An 18,726-nucleotide genomic window follows, 5' to 3' on the forward strand; every position below is an offset into this window, starting at 1 on the left:
TTTTCAAGAGACTCTACTGTTAGTTTCAATTTATTCTCCTGAGCATAGGGGAAAATTCCTTGTAAGAGGATGGGCATGATGGTGGCTCAGGTGCAACAAGATAAAAGGTGTTGCTGCAAGCCCTTTGTATGCCTTATTCTAGTGTTGTTTTATACCCTAGTGACTATGAAGCCAAACTGTAGATATGGGCTTAGGAGACAGTTTTACAGATGTGGGGAGCCTGTGTCTGTCCTGTCAGCTTTGTTTAATAAATAGCCCTTCAAAATAAAAGGATTAACTTAATTTTCTCAATTCAGAAGAGTAAATAAACACGTCAGGTTTTTCGATGTTGGTCGATGTACACCTGTGGAAAACACATTAAATGTGTTCTGACAGAACCATTTGTCTCACCCAGAAGGGAAAACTTACACTCAGAAGTGAATTTTGTGGCTAGTTCAGAAATTTGGATAAACACAAACAGGAGTGAAGTGGTGTAATGAAGGAAATGTCAGTTCCTGTGGAGTCTTCAAATGCTCTACATAGGTAGGTGTGCAGGTGGAGATCTTGCTGTTAAAGCAGTGATGCCTATGCTTTCTGTTCTTCCCTATCACTGTTTAGGATTCTCTCTGCAGTTCTCCCAGCTACATTTTGTCCTCTCCTCTGACTGGGAGTTCAGAGTTGGTTCCAGTCTGCTCCAGTTTCTTCTCAGCATTGGCATTGTTGGTCACTGTGTACTGCTGACCTGCTGTCCACATGCTGCTGTGCAGACACCTGGAGTGCATCAGCTACACATTGCAGACCTTCTGCAGCTTTTATTTTCTTCCTCCGCATCTGAGAATGGTCAAAGTCACACCTAAATCTCTTTGTGCAGATGCTGCCTTTGCAGGTATTTAAACGCTACAGTGTCTGCACAGCCACATGACCAGCTAGTACAAACCAGGCAGAGGACAAGATGCATCCCCTGGGATCAGGCACACATCCCTGCTGAGCAATCACGACTTTGGAGGAGAGTGGCAACAAATTAGCAAGAGTGGGGTTGTTTTCTGTTACCCTCAGCTAATAATGTTGAAATAGTCAATGCAGGAGAACTCGGAGCAGAACATCTTCAGCTGTACATTCCATGCAGGCATCTGTGGGGCTAGTGGGCACTGATCAGCAGTGCCCTGCTTGAAGACTGATAGCTTCCAGCTTTCTGATCCCTGCCTCACCAGCTTGGTCCAGTGGTGTATGCAGAAGCTTGGGAGGACATCACCTTTGTGATCACCTGAAGAACCTGAAAGTGTTCAAGTCCATGGGACCCAACAGGATACACCCACAGGTACTGAGAGAACTGGCAAATGAGATTGCTAAACCCCTCTCTATTATATTCCAAAAGTCCTGGCAGTCTGGGGAATTCCCCACAGAATGGAAAAGGGGAAACATTACTCCCATTTTCAAAAAGGGTAAGAAGGAAGAACCAGGGAACTACAGGCCAGGCAGTCTCACCTCTGTGCCTGGTAAGATCATGGAGCAGATTCTTCTGGAGGCACTACTGAGACAGAAGCATAGTGAAGAGGAGATTGGGTACAGTCAGCATGGGTTTACCAAGGGCAAATCCTGCCTGACAAACCTGGTGGCCTTCTATGACCAGGTGACAACATTAATAAATGAGGGGAGAGCAACTGATGGCATTGACCTGGACCTGAGCAAAGCCTTTGACACTGTCCCACACCACATCCTGGTCTCCAAACTGGTGACACATGGGTTTGATGGGTGGACCATGAGATGGATACAGAACTGGCTTGATGGCCACACCCAAAGAGTGGCTGTCAATGGCTCCATGTCCCAGGGGAGGCCAGGGACAGGTGCAGTCCCTCAGGGCTCAGTCCTGGGACCAGTCTTGTTCAACATCTTTGTTGGTGCCATGGACAGAGGCATTGAGTGCACCCTCAGCAGGTTTGCTGCTGACACCAAGCTGTGTGGTGCAGCAGACAGGCTGGAGGGAAGGGATCCATCCAGAGGGACCTGGACAGGCTGGAGAGCTGGGCACAAGCCAACCTCATGAGGTTCAACAAGACCAAGTGCAGGGTCCTGCATCTGGGTTGAGGCAATCCCAAGCACAAATCCAGGCTGGGCAGGGACTGGCTAGAAAGCAGCCCTGAGGAGAGGGACTTAGGGGTGCTGGTGGAGGAGAAGCTCAACAGGAGCTGTCAATGTGCACTTGCAGCCCAGAAAGCCAACCAGATCCTGGGCTGCAGCAAGAGAAGTGTGGCCAGCAGGTCAAGGGAGGTGATTGTCCCCCTCTGCTCAGCTCTGGTGAGACCCCACCTGGAGTACTGTGTCCAGTTCTGGAGCCCCTATTACAAGAGGGCTATGGACATGCTGGAAGGTGTCCAGAGAAGGGCCACCAGGATGATCAGAGGGCTGGAGCACCTCTCCTGTGAGGAGAGACTGAAAGAGTTGGGGCTGTTCAGTCTGGAGAAGAGAAGGCTCCAAGGTGACCTTATTGTGGCCTTCCAGGATCTGAAGGGGGCTACAAGAAAGCTGGGGAGGGACTTTTTGGATATCAGGTAGTGATAGGACTAGAGGGAATGGAATAAAGCTGGAAGTGGGAAGATTGAGGCTGGATGTAAGGAAGAAGTTCTTCACTATGAGAGTGGTGAGAGCCTGGAATGGGTTGTCCAGAGAGGTGGTTGGGGCCCCATCCCTGGAGGTGTTTAAGGCCAGGCTGGACGAGGCTCTGGCCAGCCTGATCTAGTGTGAGGTGTCCCTGCCCATGGTATGGGGGGTTGGAACTGGATGATCCTTGTGGTCCCTTCCAACCCTGACTGATGCTATGATTCTATGACATGCACTGGAGGAAAGTTCAGTGTAGAGCTAGGAAAGAGATGGGAGGAAGACTAAAATTGGAATGCTTTATGGAAGTAGGAACAAATGTTTTCCTTTCATCTGTCTTCCACATTTCAAGGGACCCCATGAAGTATGCTCTGTACATACTTGTGTCCACAAAGGACTGCAGTGGTCACAGGGCTTCTCACTTTTCTTGGTTGCCACCAACACTCCCTTATGTGGATTAGATGTGCAGGCAAGGAAAATGTGGAACAGAATGTGTAGGCTGATTTGCCTGATGGCATGAAATTGAACTGAGGTGTGTTGATTCAGCTTTGTGCTTGGAGGGCTTGCAGGACACAGACTTGGTAAGGAACACTGTGAGGCCAGGTGAGTGAGATAAAAATTTAAAATTCTCATCAGCTATGGGTTCCCTACCACAAGGACATGGGCCTGCTGGAAAGGGTCCAAACCAGAGTTACAAAAATCATCAGAGGCCTGGAGCACCTCTGCTATGAGGACAGGCTGAGAGAGTTGGGTCTATTCAGCCTGGAGAAGGCTCCAGGGAGACCTTAGAGCTGCATTTCAGTATCTGAATGGGAGCTACAGGAAGGTTGGGGAGAGGTTGTTTAGAAGGGCCTGTGGGGATAGGATGAGGGGTAGTGGTTTGAAACAAGCAAGGGAGGTTTAGGTTGGACATCGGGAGGAAGTTCTGCACAGTGAGCCTGGTGAGACACTGTTGCCCAGGGCTGTGGTGGAAGCCTCATCCCTGCAGACATTCAAGGCCAGACTTGATGGCGCCCTGAGCAGCTTGATGTAGTTGGAGATGCCCGTGCTAACTGCAGGTGGATTGGACAAGATGACCTGGGATGGTCCGTGACCTCCGGAGCCCTGACCTGCTCCCTGCTTACGCGGGCCTGAGGCGCTCTCTCAGCCCGTCCTCCGCCTTCACTGGGTGAGCCTCTGAGCGCCCCCTACTGCAGCGGAGGTTCGCCGGGAGGCTCTGGTTCTCCTGCGCACGCGCGAATGAGGGAGGTGCGAGAGCGCGCGCGCGCGCGCTGCGAGACGGCGGTGACGTCACAGGCGCTGCCGGCAGCCTGCTCCCGGCTCCTTTGTGCGGCGCGGCTGGGGCGATGCTGGCGGGGGGCAAAAAGGCTGCAGAGGCGGCGGCGGCGGGCGGCGAGGGCGGGCCTGAGGCGCCGGTGCCTCCGCCCGCCGCCGCAGGGGCGCTGGGGTCCTCTACCGAGAGCGGCGGGGTCGCGGAACGTACTCCTCGCAAGAAGGACCCACCGCGGGCCTCGCCCCCGGGTGGTCTGTCCGAGCCACCGGCCGCCGGTGCGGCCCCTGCGCCCGGCGCCGAAACCACTGGCATCGCCGAGACCCCCGAAGGCCGCCGGACCAGCCGCCGCAAGCGCGCCAAAGTAGGTGTGGGTGGGCTGGGGCTGCGGGCTGGAGCGGGGGTCTGGCGGCCTCTACGGCCTCGGGCGGGACTTGCTGCGGCCGTTGGGCTTCGGGCCCCGCCCCTGCTCGAAGCAGCTCGCAGCGCCCGGGATCCGTCCCTGGGCGAAGGGCCCTGAACTGAGCAGGCTTGACCCGACCTGGTCGCCCGCTCTGCCGGACGACACTAGCGTGTGGGGTGCGGGCACTGCCCGGTGGCCTTCAGCAGGAACGTGCAGGAGTGCGGGCAGCAAGTGCAATGGAGGTTTCCTTCTGTCACAGCTGAACCTCATAGGACCTAGGCAGACTTCGGGCACTGTCACAAAGGGCAGGGTCTGCAGCAGTCCTCGGAACTTTGTAGGGCTTCCTGGTCAGCTAGCCAGCCGTAAAAAATAGAACCCCAAACCAAAACGACCCCGGCACTGCATCAAAATTCCTCTCAGCTGATGTTCTCATGAACACATTCGCCTTCTTGCTGGGGGTGTGTGGATGCAGCCTTTCTTGAGGCTTATGTGCCTGGAATGAAGCTGATTTGCCAGTTTACAGAGGTTGTTCTTCAACCTCTCTCGGTGTTGGAGATTTTGAGTCACTGCTGTGTTATAGGTGTTACCTTTGCCCATTTAACAACGCTGTGTTAAATCTAAAGGCCGTAAAAAGCTCTCAATAATTTTGTCCCCTGGTAAGTGATTCTGAACATCTGTTTGGTGGGGAAACTTTTGATATAAACCTTGTTGCAGAAGACTTTGGAGATTGTGGCTGTTGTGAGAGCTGGATGTGTTTAATATGGAGGCTGAAATTACTCTTAGGAACTCTGTTGTATTGTAGCTTTGGCATTGAACGTCTTGCTCTTCAGAGTCCTTAAGTGATAGTTGGAATGGCTCTTTGCATAGAGGAGCTATTGGAGTCCAGTCTGATGCCTGTCTGAGTGAGGATAGATATCAGTTGGACATAAGGTAGAATTTTTTTTACCGTGAAAGTGGTGAGAGCCTGGAACAAGTTGTTCAGAGCAGCTGGGAATGTCCTGTTGTTGTAAGTGTTAAAGATCAGGTTGAATGGGGCTTTGAGCAGCCTGATGTAGTGAAAGATGTCTGCCCATAGAAGAGGCGGTTGGACCAGATGATCTTAAAGCTGACTCCTGACCCAAATCGTTCTGTGACCTTCAGAGGGGTTTTACATACAGTGCAGTGTTGTGTAACAAGCAGTGATTGGTGCACTGCCTCTGGGTTGTATTTCAGTGCCGTTTCTCTGCACTGACCATGCCTATCTGCCAAGGGCTTTCACCTCCAATATGGTATATCCCCCTGTTCGCTTCAGGCCAGCACAATCACGGAATCACAGAATCAACCAGGTTGGAAGAGGCCTCCAAGATCATCAAGTCCAACTGATCACCCAACCCTATCTAAGCAACTCAACCATGGCACAAAGTGCCTCATCCATCCTTTTCTTAAACACTTCCAGGGACGTTGACTCCACCACCTCCCTGGGCAGCCCATTCCAATGGGCAATAACTCTTTCTGTGAAGAACAAGGTTGCCTTACTGTGAAGTTTGTGGTGTGAACTCATTTGGGGAGGGTATCCAGATTAAAAATAAACCTAGGGAAAAGTATAGGTTTTTATTGGTTCTCTGAGAGTTGTGCATGCTCAAGGAGGATGGCAGAGCTCAGAGGGCCTTAGGGCAGAACTGCTTTGAGTTGGTTTCAAATGCCTGTGATACTCAGGACTTCAGAGTGGGAGTTCACAAAAGATCCTGCGTTTACTCAACAATGTGAAAAACCTAATGTGCTGGGCAGGATGGAATGTAAATGCTTGAAAGATGACAGATGATGGAGTGTGTTTTACTGCCCAGGAATGCCCTTTCTTAACTAGGAAAGATTTTCCATTCCTTTGACAAAAGCAACTGTGCAGTTGTAGAAGCCGACCTGTAGGATATTGGAGCTGCTTTCTTTTTATTTTGCCCATGGCTGCATGTTGTGGGAAGTGCTTTTTTCCTTTCCTATATCTAGGAAATTCAATAGCAACATGTAAAGCTTTCTAACTTTGCACAAAATTTTGGTTTATTAAATAACGTGAGACACTTTCCTTCTAGGTTTTCTCTTGGGGTTTCCGTGTTTCTTTCAGGCGGAGAAAGTCTAGTTTACAATATTATTTATTTTAACTGAAGAACAAAACAAAATATGTATGGCAATAACAAATTTTGTATTTTTTAGTCTTGTGTTGAGGGTAACCTCCTGGAGGGAAGATAAAGGTGATCTGTAGCAGGGCAAGAATTTCCAGTGAACAGGAGACTGTGCAATTTATGTCTCTTTATAGGACATGGGTGGGATTTTCTTAGGAACTCCTCTGTCCGAGCCACCGGCCGCCGGTGCGGCCCCTGGACCCGGCGCCGAAACCACTGAGAGATAAATGTAAGTTGGAGCACAGGGGAGGTGAAGGCAGGGAAGAAAAGTAGAGAGCTTAAATGATGCTATAACAAACACACATGAACTAGGCTCAATATGAGCAGAAAGTTCCTGCCGTTCAGGCTGGTACTGTTTTTAGTGGAGGAAACAAAAAGCAGAGCTTGTTAAACTGTGAAGTTCATTTTGTAACATGGTAGCTGTGTTAAGACTCTGGACAAGGTAACTCAGGTTTTTGCTTTCAGCCATGAGCAGTATTGCTGCTTGCAATGTTGTTAATTTTAATAGTGAGACTTAGAGACATCTTCTGTGTGTTTATCCTCTGTTGTGCTTTTTACAGGTGGAGTACAGAGAGATGGATGAGAGTCTTGCAAACCTGTCAGAAGATGAATATTATTCTGAAGAAGAGAGGAATGCTAAAGCTGAGAAAGAGAAAAAGCTGCCACCACCACCTCCACCAGCTCCTGCAGAAGAAGAAAATGACAGTGAGCCAGAGGAGCCATCTGGTGAGTAGAGACTTTCTCATCTGACACTACTTACCTGTTTTATTGCTAGAAATTGATTGGGGTAGGTGCAGCATCATGAATCCTGTGTCTGTTTTCAATCTGGTTTTGGGTGATTTATCTACAGCGTTTTCTTTGCTGGCCCCATATGTGGAAGGAGGGGAAAACCACAGATGAACAGCCTGATACAGACAGGAATATGCATGATCTAATTCCAGACTAAGCCAAACCTCTCATACTAGATTCTCATGATCCTTGTCTTTGGAAGCTTATTGGCCAGAATAACCTCTTTGGCACTTCACTGCCACACCTGCTCATGCACCAACATCCACTTACTCCTCTGAGAGACCAGAGATTAGCTTTACTGGGAGGGTTGCTGTGCAGAAGAGTCAATCTACAGTAATTCTTGTGGCTTTGAACTATGACTCTGATCTTAACGTTCTGGTTGGATACTGTTTGCTTGTAGTTTAATGCTTTCCTCATTACCTTTCACAGAGTTGTAAAGCTTCACTTCACCTTGGAAAGTTTTTCAGTCTTGTTAAGGAAGCAGCTTTTGAAATTCATGGTACCCATTCTTTGCCTCTGCTGTGTTTACAGCTCCCATCCTTAGTTAGGGCTGTGCTGGTGTATCCCTTTACTGTCTACACAATCCTGCTTTTGCAAAGTTTAGCTGTTGGAGAGATTTCCTGAGATGTTTGCTAGTTGGTTTTAGACAGTAGCTGAATCCTAGAAGCTGAATTTTTTTCTGCTGCATCACTGATGTGAGTAACTATTAATCTTCATTTCTGCTGCTCTTAATAGGCTTCTTTTTGGCTGACAGGTTTGAGAATGTGGGCTGATGTCAGTTTGGGGATACTGACAGTTTCAGAAAATACATGAGAAGCCACAGTTGTGTTTTATGTCTTACAATTTGTCACTGCAATCTCTCAGTTGCAGCTGTTGGCTGCATATCCTAACTTGATACAGAAATAGCTCATATGCTTGGCTGAATATTGGCAGTGATAAAAGCCCTCCCTGCCCCTAGTTGTAGCTGACCTATCAAAAATTGAATTTTAATAGGTGTAATTAAGTATCTTAAGTTTACTATTTAATTTAGCCTATACTTTGGGTTTAATCCTTGAGACCTAGTATTAATACACATCTGGTGTTTCTCACATGCTGTTTTGTGCCTGTAAGAATAATTCTGGAAATCAATTTCAGGCAAAAGCAGTTTGTATGGTGTTGTAACCCACAATGGAAGAAGCATGGAAGATAGGCAGGGGCAGACTCATGTCATTCCTACATACAAGTGTCTGTTCAGCAATCCTTGTGCAAGCACTATACTTAGTTGTCTAAATACAATAACTTTTAAAACAAGATCTATCTATCTCCTTAGAAATAAGCAGATTTCAGGTCATCATCTCTGTTCTCTATTCCTAGAAATCCTGTGCTGTAAATGAAACAGTGGTGTAGGAATGTGACACATTTTCAATTGTCATTCCACAGCTAGTGGCTTCTGAAACTATCTCTGTACATTGGTGGATCTCTTTATTAATGCAGATGTCAAGAGCATTATGCTGACTATATGTGCATTGAAACCTCTAATTCAAACAGCTGTTAGCAGAAAGAGGCTTGGAGTCTGCTATATATGAGGAGCAATGTTTGTAGTTGAAGTTTTCTCTCTGTCATTTCTTGGAAGCATCAATAGGAGTTTTCAATAAGGAATGTTAACTAGAGCAGAATTGCTGGAGCAGGATTGCATATTAAAAATTTAACAAAATGCCAAAAGTTAGCGTGTTTCTGGTACTTTATTTCCTTTGTATGTTTGAAGTTGTGCAGTAGAGGAGTAAAGCTGTCCTGTTAGAGGTTGTGACCTCCTGTGTGGAAAAGCCTAACTGTGGAAACGTCACGATTTCATAGCGGCAGTAGCTGATATTTCATTAGTGTGTCCTCGCATATGGTTTGCAGTAGAAACAGAGTATTGATTAGCACACTGAGGTGACAGGGGCATTCTGGTATGATGTGTTCAGCTGTGGAGGAGCCCAGATATTCTGGCTATGTAGACTGTTAGGGACTGGATTTTCAAGATTTACTGCATCTTACAGCAGAGCAGCTTTAAAAGGTGTGACACTATTTCATGATTAAGGTATTAATTTCCCTAATCTACCTCTCCTCTTTTTCACTTGATAAATACTGTCTGATAGCAAAAAGGTTTCTATGCTCAGTGGCCTTTGTGTTGCTGTTTGCCAATATCCTTTTTGAAATGAAGAAGCCTGCTTTTGGTTTTCTCTTAAGGACCTTTTTTTTGCCTTCACCAAAATGGATTTTAATTTTTGTAGCTTCCAGAAGGTTTTCTTTACCCTCATCTCCTGTCTATTTAGTTTTGTTAGCATTCTTTGTGGTGCCACAATCTCAATATTCTAGCTATGATTTTCCAAAGAAGTGTGAGACAGAACATGACCCAGATCAGCATCAAGTGAAGAGTCACACATAGTGGTGCTCAGTCTCTGTCTTCCATCTGACTTACCTGTTTTCTTAATCCAGTGCAGTACTCAGTGGTTGTGTGCTGAGACAGTGGATAATTTATGCAGTGGACTTCTTTGTAGACTTTCTTTCTGATTGCTGTTAAGCCTTTGTCATTCTGTTGCCTTGAGACTTCCAGCAGATTCTGCTCTGCATATGCTGTGTGCATCTGCAGTCACTGGATGTTAGCACAGATCTGCAGTTGGCTCTGCAGGTGGGACCTGACTTTTAGGAGAAGCAGCTTGCACTGGCAGGCCATGTGTCCACACTCCTGTACTAGGGCTGGGTGATATTTAGAGTTGTGTCTGAGCAAGCAATAATACGGATGCTTTTTGTTTAACCTATCTGACAATGTTTTAGATGTTATTAACAGAAGAGGAAAATAATGAAGACAGGTTTGTTCCCTTTCCTCAGTGTTAATTCAGGGATAATGAATGTCCCAGGTTGATGGCAGCACCTTTTCAGTTTAAGGTGCAGAAGGTAGAGGTGTAACTTCCCGCAAACCAACGGCCTGTGCCGGAGTACACACAGTGCTTGAGTTATGTTAGTCTTTCCCAGGATGGAAACGCTCCCAGCAGATCCTTAGAGTGTAGGTGAAGGGAGGAATTCCTGCTATTGCAGGATTCATAGAATCCTGACTTTGAGACTTCTGAGGCCTGCCAAAATGCAGCTATTTGTCATGGCCTCTCTTGCAAATTTCTGAATTTCCCTGCTGGTAACCTAATCCAATGATAGAAGGTACTGCCTCTTGTTCCTCTGCTGTAACTGAGTGAAAATGGCTTTCTTGTTTCAATTCCTATTTATTTGTCTGTAGATGTGGAACATTGCAACATTCTAGACATCCAGTCATAAGTCTAGGTTCCCGAAATTTGCTTTGCTTTCTGTGTCTTGCTTTAGGGGTTAAATTTGTAGTTCAGATGAAATTCTTTTAAGTTAGAGCATCCCTTAAGAGCCTCAAATTACATTCTGGTGAAATCACGAACTCAGTCCCAAACGGGACAGAGTAATCTTAACAATTGTGTGTTCAGCCTAAGGTTAGACCTTGCTCTTACCTGTTTGGAGATGACACGCTACCATGGCAGTTTATTTCAGCAGGAGGTTGGTTGAATTTCAGAAAGCACCCAATGTGCTGCTAAATCACTTGCTTTGAAGGAGCCTCTGGCACAAGCAGCTAGCAGAACAGCACTTCATCTGTAGGGTTCCACAGCTTCCTGCTCTCTGGAGGTGACAAGACTTTAGGCAAAGGTCTGACTGTAGAAGAATATTGCTTACAAGCTAAACCTGGAGCTAGTGTGAAGATTAGGAGTGTGTGGGGTGACCTATGTTAGCTTTGTTCCTGCAATCATCACGTCTGTACTCATCTCTGTTCTAGATGTGCTCTGTTCCTGGTTGTGTTAGGGCTGCTATATAGGACTTAGATGCAGGCTAACATGATTTTGAGGCTTTGTCAGATCTTTTAGATGAATGCTTTGCCTTTCCTCATGTTTCCAGTCCTGAACACACTGAAAGACAGTTGGTGCTGGATATTGATCACATGGTTGATCAGTGGTATTTACATGTACTTGGATTCAAAGGTGGTGTTAGTGTGCTAGGGTTAGTGTGCTCTATCAAGGGTGCTGAAGCCTACCTGAGTGATCTGGGCCTTTCAATACCATTTCTATCATCAAGATTCAATGAAGGGTTTATGGCAAAAAAACCCACCAGGCTCTCTTGAATGTAAGAGACTTCTCAGAATGATTCATATTCTCTCTTGCATGTGGGGAGATTTGGGAGTACAGAGGACAAGATTATCAAATTCTTATGGTTTGAGATGATTGATAGAATCTGCTGGTATCCATCCACTAGATCTTGGCAGTAAGAAATGTCATCTTACTGTTCAACTCCTAGCCATTGAGGAAGTCAATCATAAGTGTTTGGCCAGCAGCAATGCTACATGTTGTGTGCTTCTTTATATCCCTTAAAGTCTGATGTGAAGCGTTCCAGTAACATGGATAAACTTTAGAAGACCACAGAGTTTGGTGCCCTGAACCTAGGTTCCAGAAGATGGGGTTCTCAAGAAATGGGTTTAGTTAGTTGGTGGAATTTAATATCTAAAACGCCAACTGCCGGGCCTTTTGTCCAGTATGGTTTAATTTATGGAGTAAGGTCCCTGAGTTCTCCTCTTTCCTTCCACAGGGCAAGCAGGAGGACTTCAAGACGACAGTTCTGGAGGGTATGGAGACGGCCAAGCATCAGGTGAGGGTGGCGTTTGATGCTTGCCACTTAGTAGCAAGAGCCGCCAGGATAGGGATCGATGCTTGCAAGTGCGCATGGGTGTGGCTGTCCAGACCTTAGCAAGAGATGCAGGAGCTGGTTACCCACCTGTTAAAAAAGTGAGGGGTGTTCTCCCATTTCAGTTGAGGTCTGTACCCACTGCAGAGAAGGATGCTAACCTGTGTGGAAACGCCTTAGGCCGATCTCTCATCCCTCCGCTCCTCTCCATGTTCAGAGGAGTCCAAATGTGCAAGCAGAGATTTCTTACCTATCCAATTTTTACCAGCTAGAGTGACACAGAAGGACCTGGACTTCAGCAGATTTGCTGAAGAAACATAGCCTGAGATACTTTTTTGCTCCTTTGTTGTTTTTTGCCTTTTGCAAGGGCTTGTGTTTGAGCTGTGTGCAGGGCTTAGCCCTAGATCTGTCTGCTGGGGACGTTCAGAGTCTGCTTCTCCGTGGGCTGGAGGGGGAACTGCATTTGCGTTTGGTCAAAATACTGATGCTAGCAGTGTGCACATATTGCTTAATTGACAGCAGTGGTATCTTTGCTCTGAAGTATTGGAATGCTACTGAAGATCTTTTTCCAGCTCTGCCACTTTCACTCTCACTTGAAGATTGAGGATTAGGGTTTTAAGCAAAGGTGTTGAAGGCTACAGAACCTATTCTGTGCCTCCAAATTGCTCTTTTTGAAGAAAATGTAACTTCATGGTAACTTCTGCCAGTCCATCCTTGCTGTTCCAGATAAAGGAGCATAGTTATGGTTTGGATCTTGCCACTTGTACAGAATTTCTGACTGCTCTGGATTGTGGCCTTCAGGATGCTTTGCCTATTTCATTTTTAGGCCAGCATTGTCTTTTTGGACATTCTGCATCTTTTGCATTTTGTGTCTCTGGAGCCTGTGCTTTAGCCAGTGTCTGATCCAACAGCCAGGTAACTTTCCTTCAGAGTATTTTTCATCTGTAGGTGTTCCAGTAAATCTTTAAATGAGCAGCGTCCCTTAAAATTTCTTCTGTGGGGAAGGAGATGATCAGAACTTTTAGCACCTTAGTTGATGATGCTGAATGTCAGAAATGTGCAAGAATGTGTGTGAAGAGGTGATGAGACTCCAGCCAGGCAGAGTCACTCCTTCAGTCATTAAAGAGTTCCCTGCCCCAAAGAGAGTGTGTGTAGCTCTGAACTGGTACTGCCTTTAACGTGTGGCTTTCATGAAACACAAGCAGTAAGAGTATGGGATGGGGAAGAATTTAATTAACCTAAGATTTTATCTTTGAACTGTGTAGTTGCAGAAGTGAATTCAAGGACATTTAGTTCTTATAGATTCTTCTGGTGGTTGGGCCAAACAGAACAATATTTTCGCTAATAATAGCTGGGCTTTTCCTAAATTCTGCTGTCAAACCCCTTGTCTTGATTGCTTGTTTCTGAATGCCAGCACTCATCCAGAGCTATTCTGACATTCTGAAGTTTGAGTATGGCCATAAAACATAGTGGCCTTGAAAATCCAACAGCAGCAGTACTCCCCCTTGGAGTTCTTTCCAAGGCCCTTAGGAGCACCAGTTTCTCTGGATTCTCAATTTGAAGAAATAAGTAACAGTTTATCAAGAAACTGGCAAGTTGCCTTAAATCCACATGTCTGAAAGTTTCCTGGTAGTTAATCTGATATATGAGAGTCCACCCTTTTTAGCCAGTATCTAGAGGAGGCACACAATCAGTTTAGTATAAGCCTACAGACTGACTCAGGCTCAGCACTTCAGATCTTTTGTAGCTGACCATTCTCTGAAAGTTCTTCTGATAAACTTTTACTAGCACTTGAAGATCTAGAACCTGAATTAAGATTTGTTAATGTTAGCAAAGAATTGGTAACTTGGGTTTGGTTTACATGCACACTTGTACTGAATTCCTCATTTAGCCTCTGCATTCATACAGAGATGTTTTCACACTTGGGCCAGTGTTAGACTGAAGGACAGCAAAAGGGCTGAGGGCTGTCTGTTCCTGGAGAAGCTGACGTTCCAGCAGAGCTGGAGTTTTTATTCAATAACAATATTCATGTCAAGGTGTGTTGTGGGCATGTCAGCTTTTCCTGTTAATTTCATTTTACTTTCTTGCAGTGGTCTGTTACTAATTTCCTCTTGTAAAATCCCTGTAAATGATCAGAGACAGCTTTTGTTGCCTTGAGTCATCAGATCTCCTAGTCTTTGCTTGTGAAGTGGTTTGTTTTTTTTTCTTAGGTTTACAATCGTTTCCTTGTTTTTTTGGTTTTTTTTTTGTTTGTTTGTTTGTTTGTTTTTTTTCTTCACCTTTGGGATGTAAAAATGCTTGTAAGTGAAAAGTGTGTGTGGCTACACCAGCACTGAAAGAATAGAATTCCTCTCCCCGGTGCAGTAACACAATTACCTCTGCACATGAGCTTCAGACTTGCAAACAAATGCCTTGTAGTGTAACACTGCAAGTTTCTGTTTTCTTTGATATTGATTTAGAATCTTTCAAACAATTGCAATTTCAGCAAATAATCTTACTAGGTTACTTCTGTGTTTTTCTCCACCTTGGGATGTATTGGCTTGTATCGTTCCAGATTGAATATCCTCTCCTTTATGTGTCCTGATCTTAAGTCACTTCCTAGGACATACAAGATTTTTATTGTTCTTGCTGGGTCTCACATCTCAGTACTTGCCTCTGCTTGCTGTGCCTGCAAGAGTCACTTTTTACCTTCTACTTGTGCTGTAGCTTGGTTTGTTAGTTTATCTATAGGGTAAAATCCAGATGAGATTGAGGAGGGTAAGATGCATGACTTCATTGCCAGCCTTTGAATCAACACAAATGCCTTTATGAATGAAGGAAATGTCTCCTGTATGTGTTCAACACTAGTCTTTTCCATGTGGAGCGTTTGGAAGGACAAGTCAGAAATCTGTAGTTGATTATGGCCAGCACCTGGGGAAGGGGACATAAGAAAAGCATAAGCAGGGCTGTATTTCATTGCCCTGCGTGTTGTCAATATATAAAATGTGCCAAAGGAGAGCTTAAGGTAGGTTCCTCTAGCTTGAGGAGTTGGGTGCCAATGAAACCTTGAAATGTAGGTAAGAGGGCTCTGGAGGCATTGTTGCTTAGATCTTACAGGTCTTTTGGCTTGAAGGGTTTCCAAAATATTTTTTGTATTCTGGTAGGAACTGGAAGCCACACAATGAAGGAGAGCATCCAAAGCAGTTGTGTTTTATGGCTGATGTGTTCTGTTGACTCTTCTGTATTCTTCTGATATTTGCTCCTGCCCCACTGATTTTTTCAGGTTTAGGTGTGTGTATCCCTGGTCCCAGAGTATCTTTTTCATTGACCCTAGATGGTACTTGCAGTTCAAAGAACTGCTGCCTTGGGGACCTACATGTCTTGCAGAAGCAAATCTGAGGACTAAATGAAAGCATGACAGGCTAGGAAGAGTAGTGTAAAAGTGCTTCAGCAGTTGCCTTTGCCTGCCTGTAGACAACTTATCTTTTTATTGTAGGTGTGGAGGGTGCAGCTTTCCAGAGTAGACTTCCACACGACCGTATGACATCTCAAGAAGCTGCCTGCTTCCCTGATATAATCAGTGGGCCCCAGCAGACTCAGAAGGTGTTTTTGTACATCAGGAACCGCACCGTAAGTTTGTTGTCAACGTGTTGATGAACAAAGGGTAGGATGTTCATCTGCTCTGCAGTTACCATGTCTAATAGTGGGTAGTTTATTTGGGGGCTTGAGGTGGTTTGGCTTTATTTCTGACATCCCATTGTGATCTAAGTTGCTATAGAAGGTGTTACCCCGTTCTTGCTTGAGACAGTGCTGTGAGGCAGCATAAAGAATCTGTAGGATATTTACAGTGTCATGGCAACCATCAAACCTACAGGATTCAGCTCATATGGCTTCTAAAAAGTAAAGAAATAGAAAGCTAGTGCAAATATTCTGTTACTTGATGTCAGCTTAAAGAAGTCACTGTAGAATACTTAAAAATAATATTCAGTCAAAGACATTGCTTAGAATAAAGCAAACCTCCCAGCTTTCATTCTTTTTATTTTGTTTAGTATTCAGTTGCTGTAATGCTGAGACATCCAGCCAGTCCCTGGTTTATTCTCAGCACAGGACAGTTACTTTGCCAGCTTTGATTTCATAAAAGAAACTAACATTGAAAAAAATAAACTGCTTCTGAATGTTTGTAGCATTTCTGTCCTATTCAACACTTCCATGCAACTTATCATATAGAAAGAAGGGTCAATGTAATAGCTCATTGGGAAGTTCTTTCAGCTGAGTCCAGGCAAGCATGCCTGAAGTTTAAACCCTAATAAACCTTTAACAGCAGTATTGTGTTTTGCAGATGATGCTTTACAATTGTGCCAATGCTTTTAGGTTCCTCAGCACTCAGAGTTCAGGGCTTTCTCCTGTACTTAGAGAAGGGTCCTTTAGGCAGCTCAAGTCGTGTTAGAAAAATTCATGGTAGGAAAGCAAGAAATATTTTTTTAAATGGCTTTGTTGCCATAGCGAAGAGAGAAAAAGCCTTAGGTACCATTCAGGTGTTTTCAGTGTCACAGTGTGCTAAGTATGGCAGCACCCAGTGCTTAGTAACTTCAGTTAGCTGAGATCTATGTGTGGGGACATCTTGTGCTAAGTGCCTGACTTTGGCTCTTGGGAAGCCTCCCTCACATTAACCTCAGTTGAAACTTTTGGAGAGTCATGAGATGTGTAAAAACAGAGCAAGGCAAGCGCAGGGACTGGAACAACAGTTTGCTGAAAATGTGCAGTGAGTAATCCTGTTACAGACACATTGAGCAGAAGAGCCTTTGCTGAAGCCCAGCAGTGATGGCTTTTAAAGAAAGACTTGCAAGGGGGATTTTCAGGGCTGGGCTGCAGCAGCTGTCAGGTCCCTATATGCTGTGGAGGATCTTAAAGCTTTAAGTTCCTAAGCAGGCATCCCTTTCCAAGGAAGACCTGTGAGAGGATCTCCTCTAGCCAGGATAACAGGTTGTAGAGCAGCAGATGAAGTAAGTGCTGATATAAACCCAGTGCTCAGCAGAGCTCTGGAGGAGCTGTAAACTGCAGCCTGCATCCTCTTTCTTAGAACTGGCACAGTACCAAGGGGTTTGGCTTGGGCATAGACACCCAAAGCTCCTGGAAGCTGGAGGAGTTAATTTTGTTTGGTATTGGTATTTCCAATTTGCCTGGTAATAACTGGAATGAGGACCTGAAGGAATGACCTGGTAGGTAAAAAGTCAGATACCAGCTGGTGTTGCATGCCTGGTTAAAAATCACACCCATCACCCTTGCCATGCAGCTGGAAGGGAGGCTGTATGAGCATTCTGCTCCTTCCATTTTGGAGCTTTTGTTGCTTCAATGTATGTTTCCTCATACATGTGATTAGGAGATTTGTTAATCTGATGTGTTTAAATATGCTCAGAATGGTGTAGAATGGACTTTACTGCACCTTAAAAACACTGGAATGCTGGGTTCAACATGGCTTGGATAGTACTGCTGAAGTTTAGCCTGCTGGGGAGTTTCATCTCACAGTGTTTGGTAACAGACATGTGGGCAACACCTCTTCTATATTGCTTAATAAAACATGTCATCTTATTTATTTGAATACAGCTGCAGCTCTGGCTGGATAACCCAAAGATTCAGCTGACATTTGAGGCAACTATCCAGCAATTAGAAGCACCTTATAACAGTAAGTCAAGCCTTTTACTTGTCAGTAATGCTTCATCAGCATTTGTGTACAAATGGGGTGTTGGAGTGTGCTGATTCAGGTCTGTTAGACTTTGGTACAGAAAGACATCCCTAGCAGAATTCCAAACAGATGGAAAAACCACGGTTATTTTTACAGAAGCTTCCCAGGAGTGGATTCCCAGGCAGCTTTTAAGGTTTGCTATGACTTCATGGTGGTTTGCAGCTGTGAGATTTTCTTAACCATAAAGGTTTTGTGTAAGACCTGAACAGCCTGGCCATGATGAAAGAATGCAGCAAAGAGCCAGGAGTAACTGCCAATAAACTGGAAAAGGGTGGAGGGAAGCTGTAAAGAAGTAATTAAGAAGGTGCACAGAGCCAGGGTCAGGTATTGGAGAGTCATGGATTATTGTGTCTCTGAAAATCCAAGTGATCATTCAGTGCCTTAGTAATGGCTTGGCTTGAAACTGGCAAATCCCTTTACAGTTTTGTGTAAAGACCTCTGGATTTCTGTAGTCAGTTTCAGAAAAGCTTCTTCCAGAAATGGAAGCATTTAGTGGTCTAGAGAGCTTTCCAGACAGTGCTTGCATCTGCAGGACAGCATGGAAAACAGCTTGTGGTTTCCAGAAAATTCAAGCCCAGCTTTCCTCAAGAAGATGGATTCTTCAGTAGGGCAGCTGGGAGTACAGAAAGGGACATGTCTGGTGTAACCTTACTGGGTTGCTGCTGTTTTACATTTGCTTGTGAATACATTTTCAGTACCTAGGTGCTGCAGAAGGTGCAGCATCATTTTAAACTGTTACCATGTTGTAGGTGACACCGTGCTGGTTCACAGAGTACACAGCTATCTGGAGCGGCATGGGCTCATCAACTTTGGCATCTACAAAAGAGTGAAGCCCCTTCCCAGTAAGAAATGTTTCTAATTGGAATTGTTTTGTTGTTCTTTGATTTCTTAGGACAAATTTTTGAGTGTATTTTGCAGGATTTTGGTAGTAAGAAAATAAGAGAAGGCTGGAAATCCATCTGGTAGATGTCCAGGCTTCTCATTTTGAGAGGGGAAGTGTTTGCAGATCATCTGTAGATCACAGAATCATGATTTTGTTTGGAAAAGACCTTGGAGATCATCAAGTACAACTATTACTTAACTACTAAACTGTGATGCCCATGTTCCT

The 18,726-nt window shown here is 45.1% G+C and overlaps 1 protein-coding gene across 1 annotated transcript in view; it reads left to right on the forward strand.

Moving 5' to 3' along the window:
- The first annotated feature begins 3,914 nt into the window (after positions 1-3,914).
- Positions 3,915-18,726, forward strand: part of KDM1A (lysine demethylase 1A) — a 48,090-nt gene continuing 33,278 nt past the window's right edge. Inside the window, exons 1-6 of the mRNA XM_054395287.1 lie at positions 3,915-4,208; positions 6,961-7,126; positions 11,801-11,860; positions 15,372-15,505; positions 17,480-17,558; positions 18,368-18,460. Coding sequence (XP_054251262.1) covers positions 3,921-4,208; positions 6,961-7,126; positions 11,801-11,860; positions 15,372-15,505; positions 17,480-17,558; positions 18,368-18,460 — 820 coding nt within the window. The 5' untranslated portion in view covers positions 3,915-3,920. The remainder of the gene's footprint in view (positions 4,209-6,960; positions 7,127-11,800; positions 11,861-15,371; positions 15,506-17,479; positions 17,559-18,367; positions 18,461-18,726) is intronic.

The sequence above is a fragment of the Indicator indicator genome, chromosome 33, assembly GCF_027791375.1.
Source record: "Indicator indicator isolate 239-I01 chromosome 33, UM_Iind_1.1, whole genome shotgun sequence".
NCBI lineage: Eukaryota > Metazoa > Chordata > Aves > Piciformes > Indicatoridae > Indicator > Indicator indicator.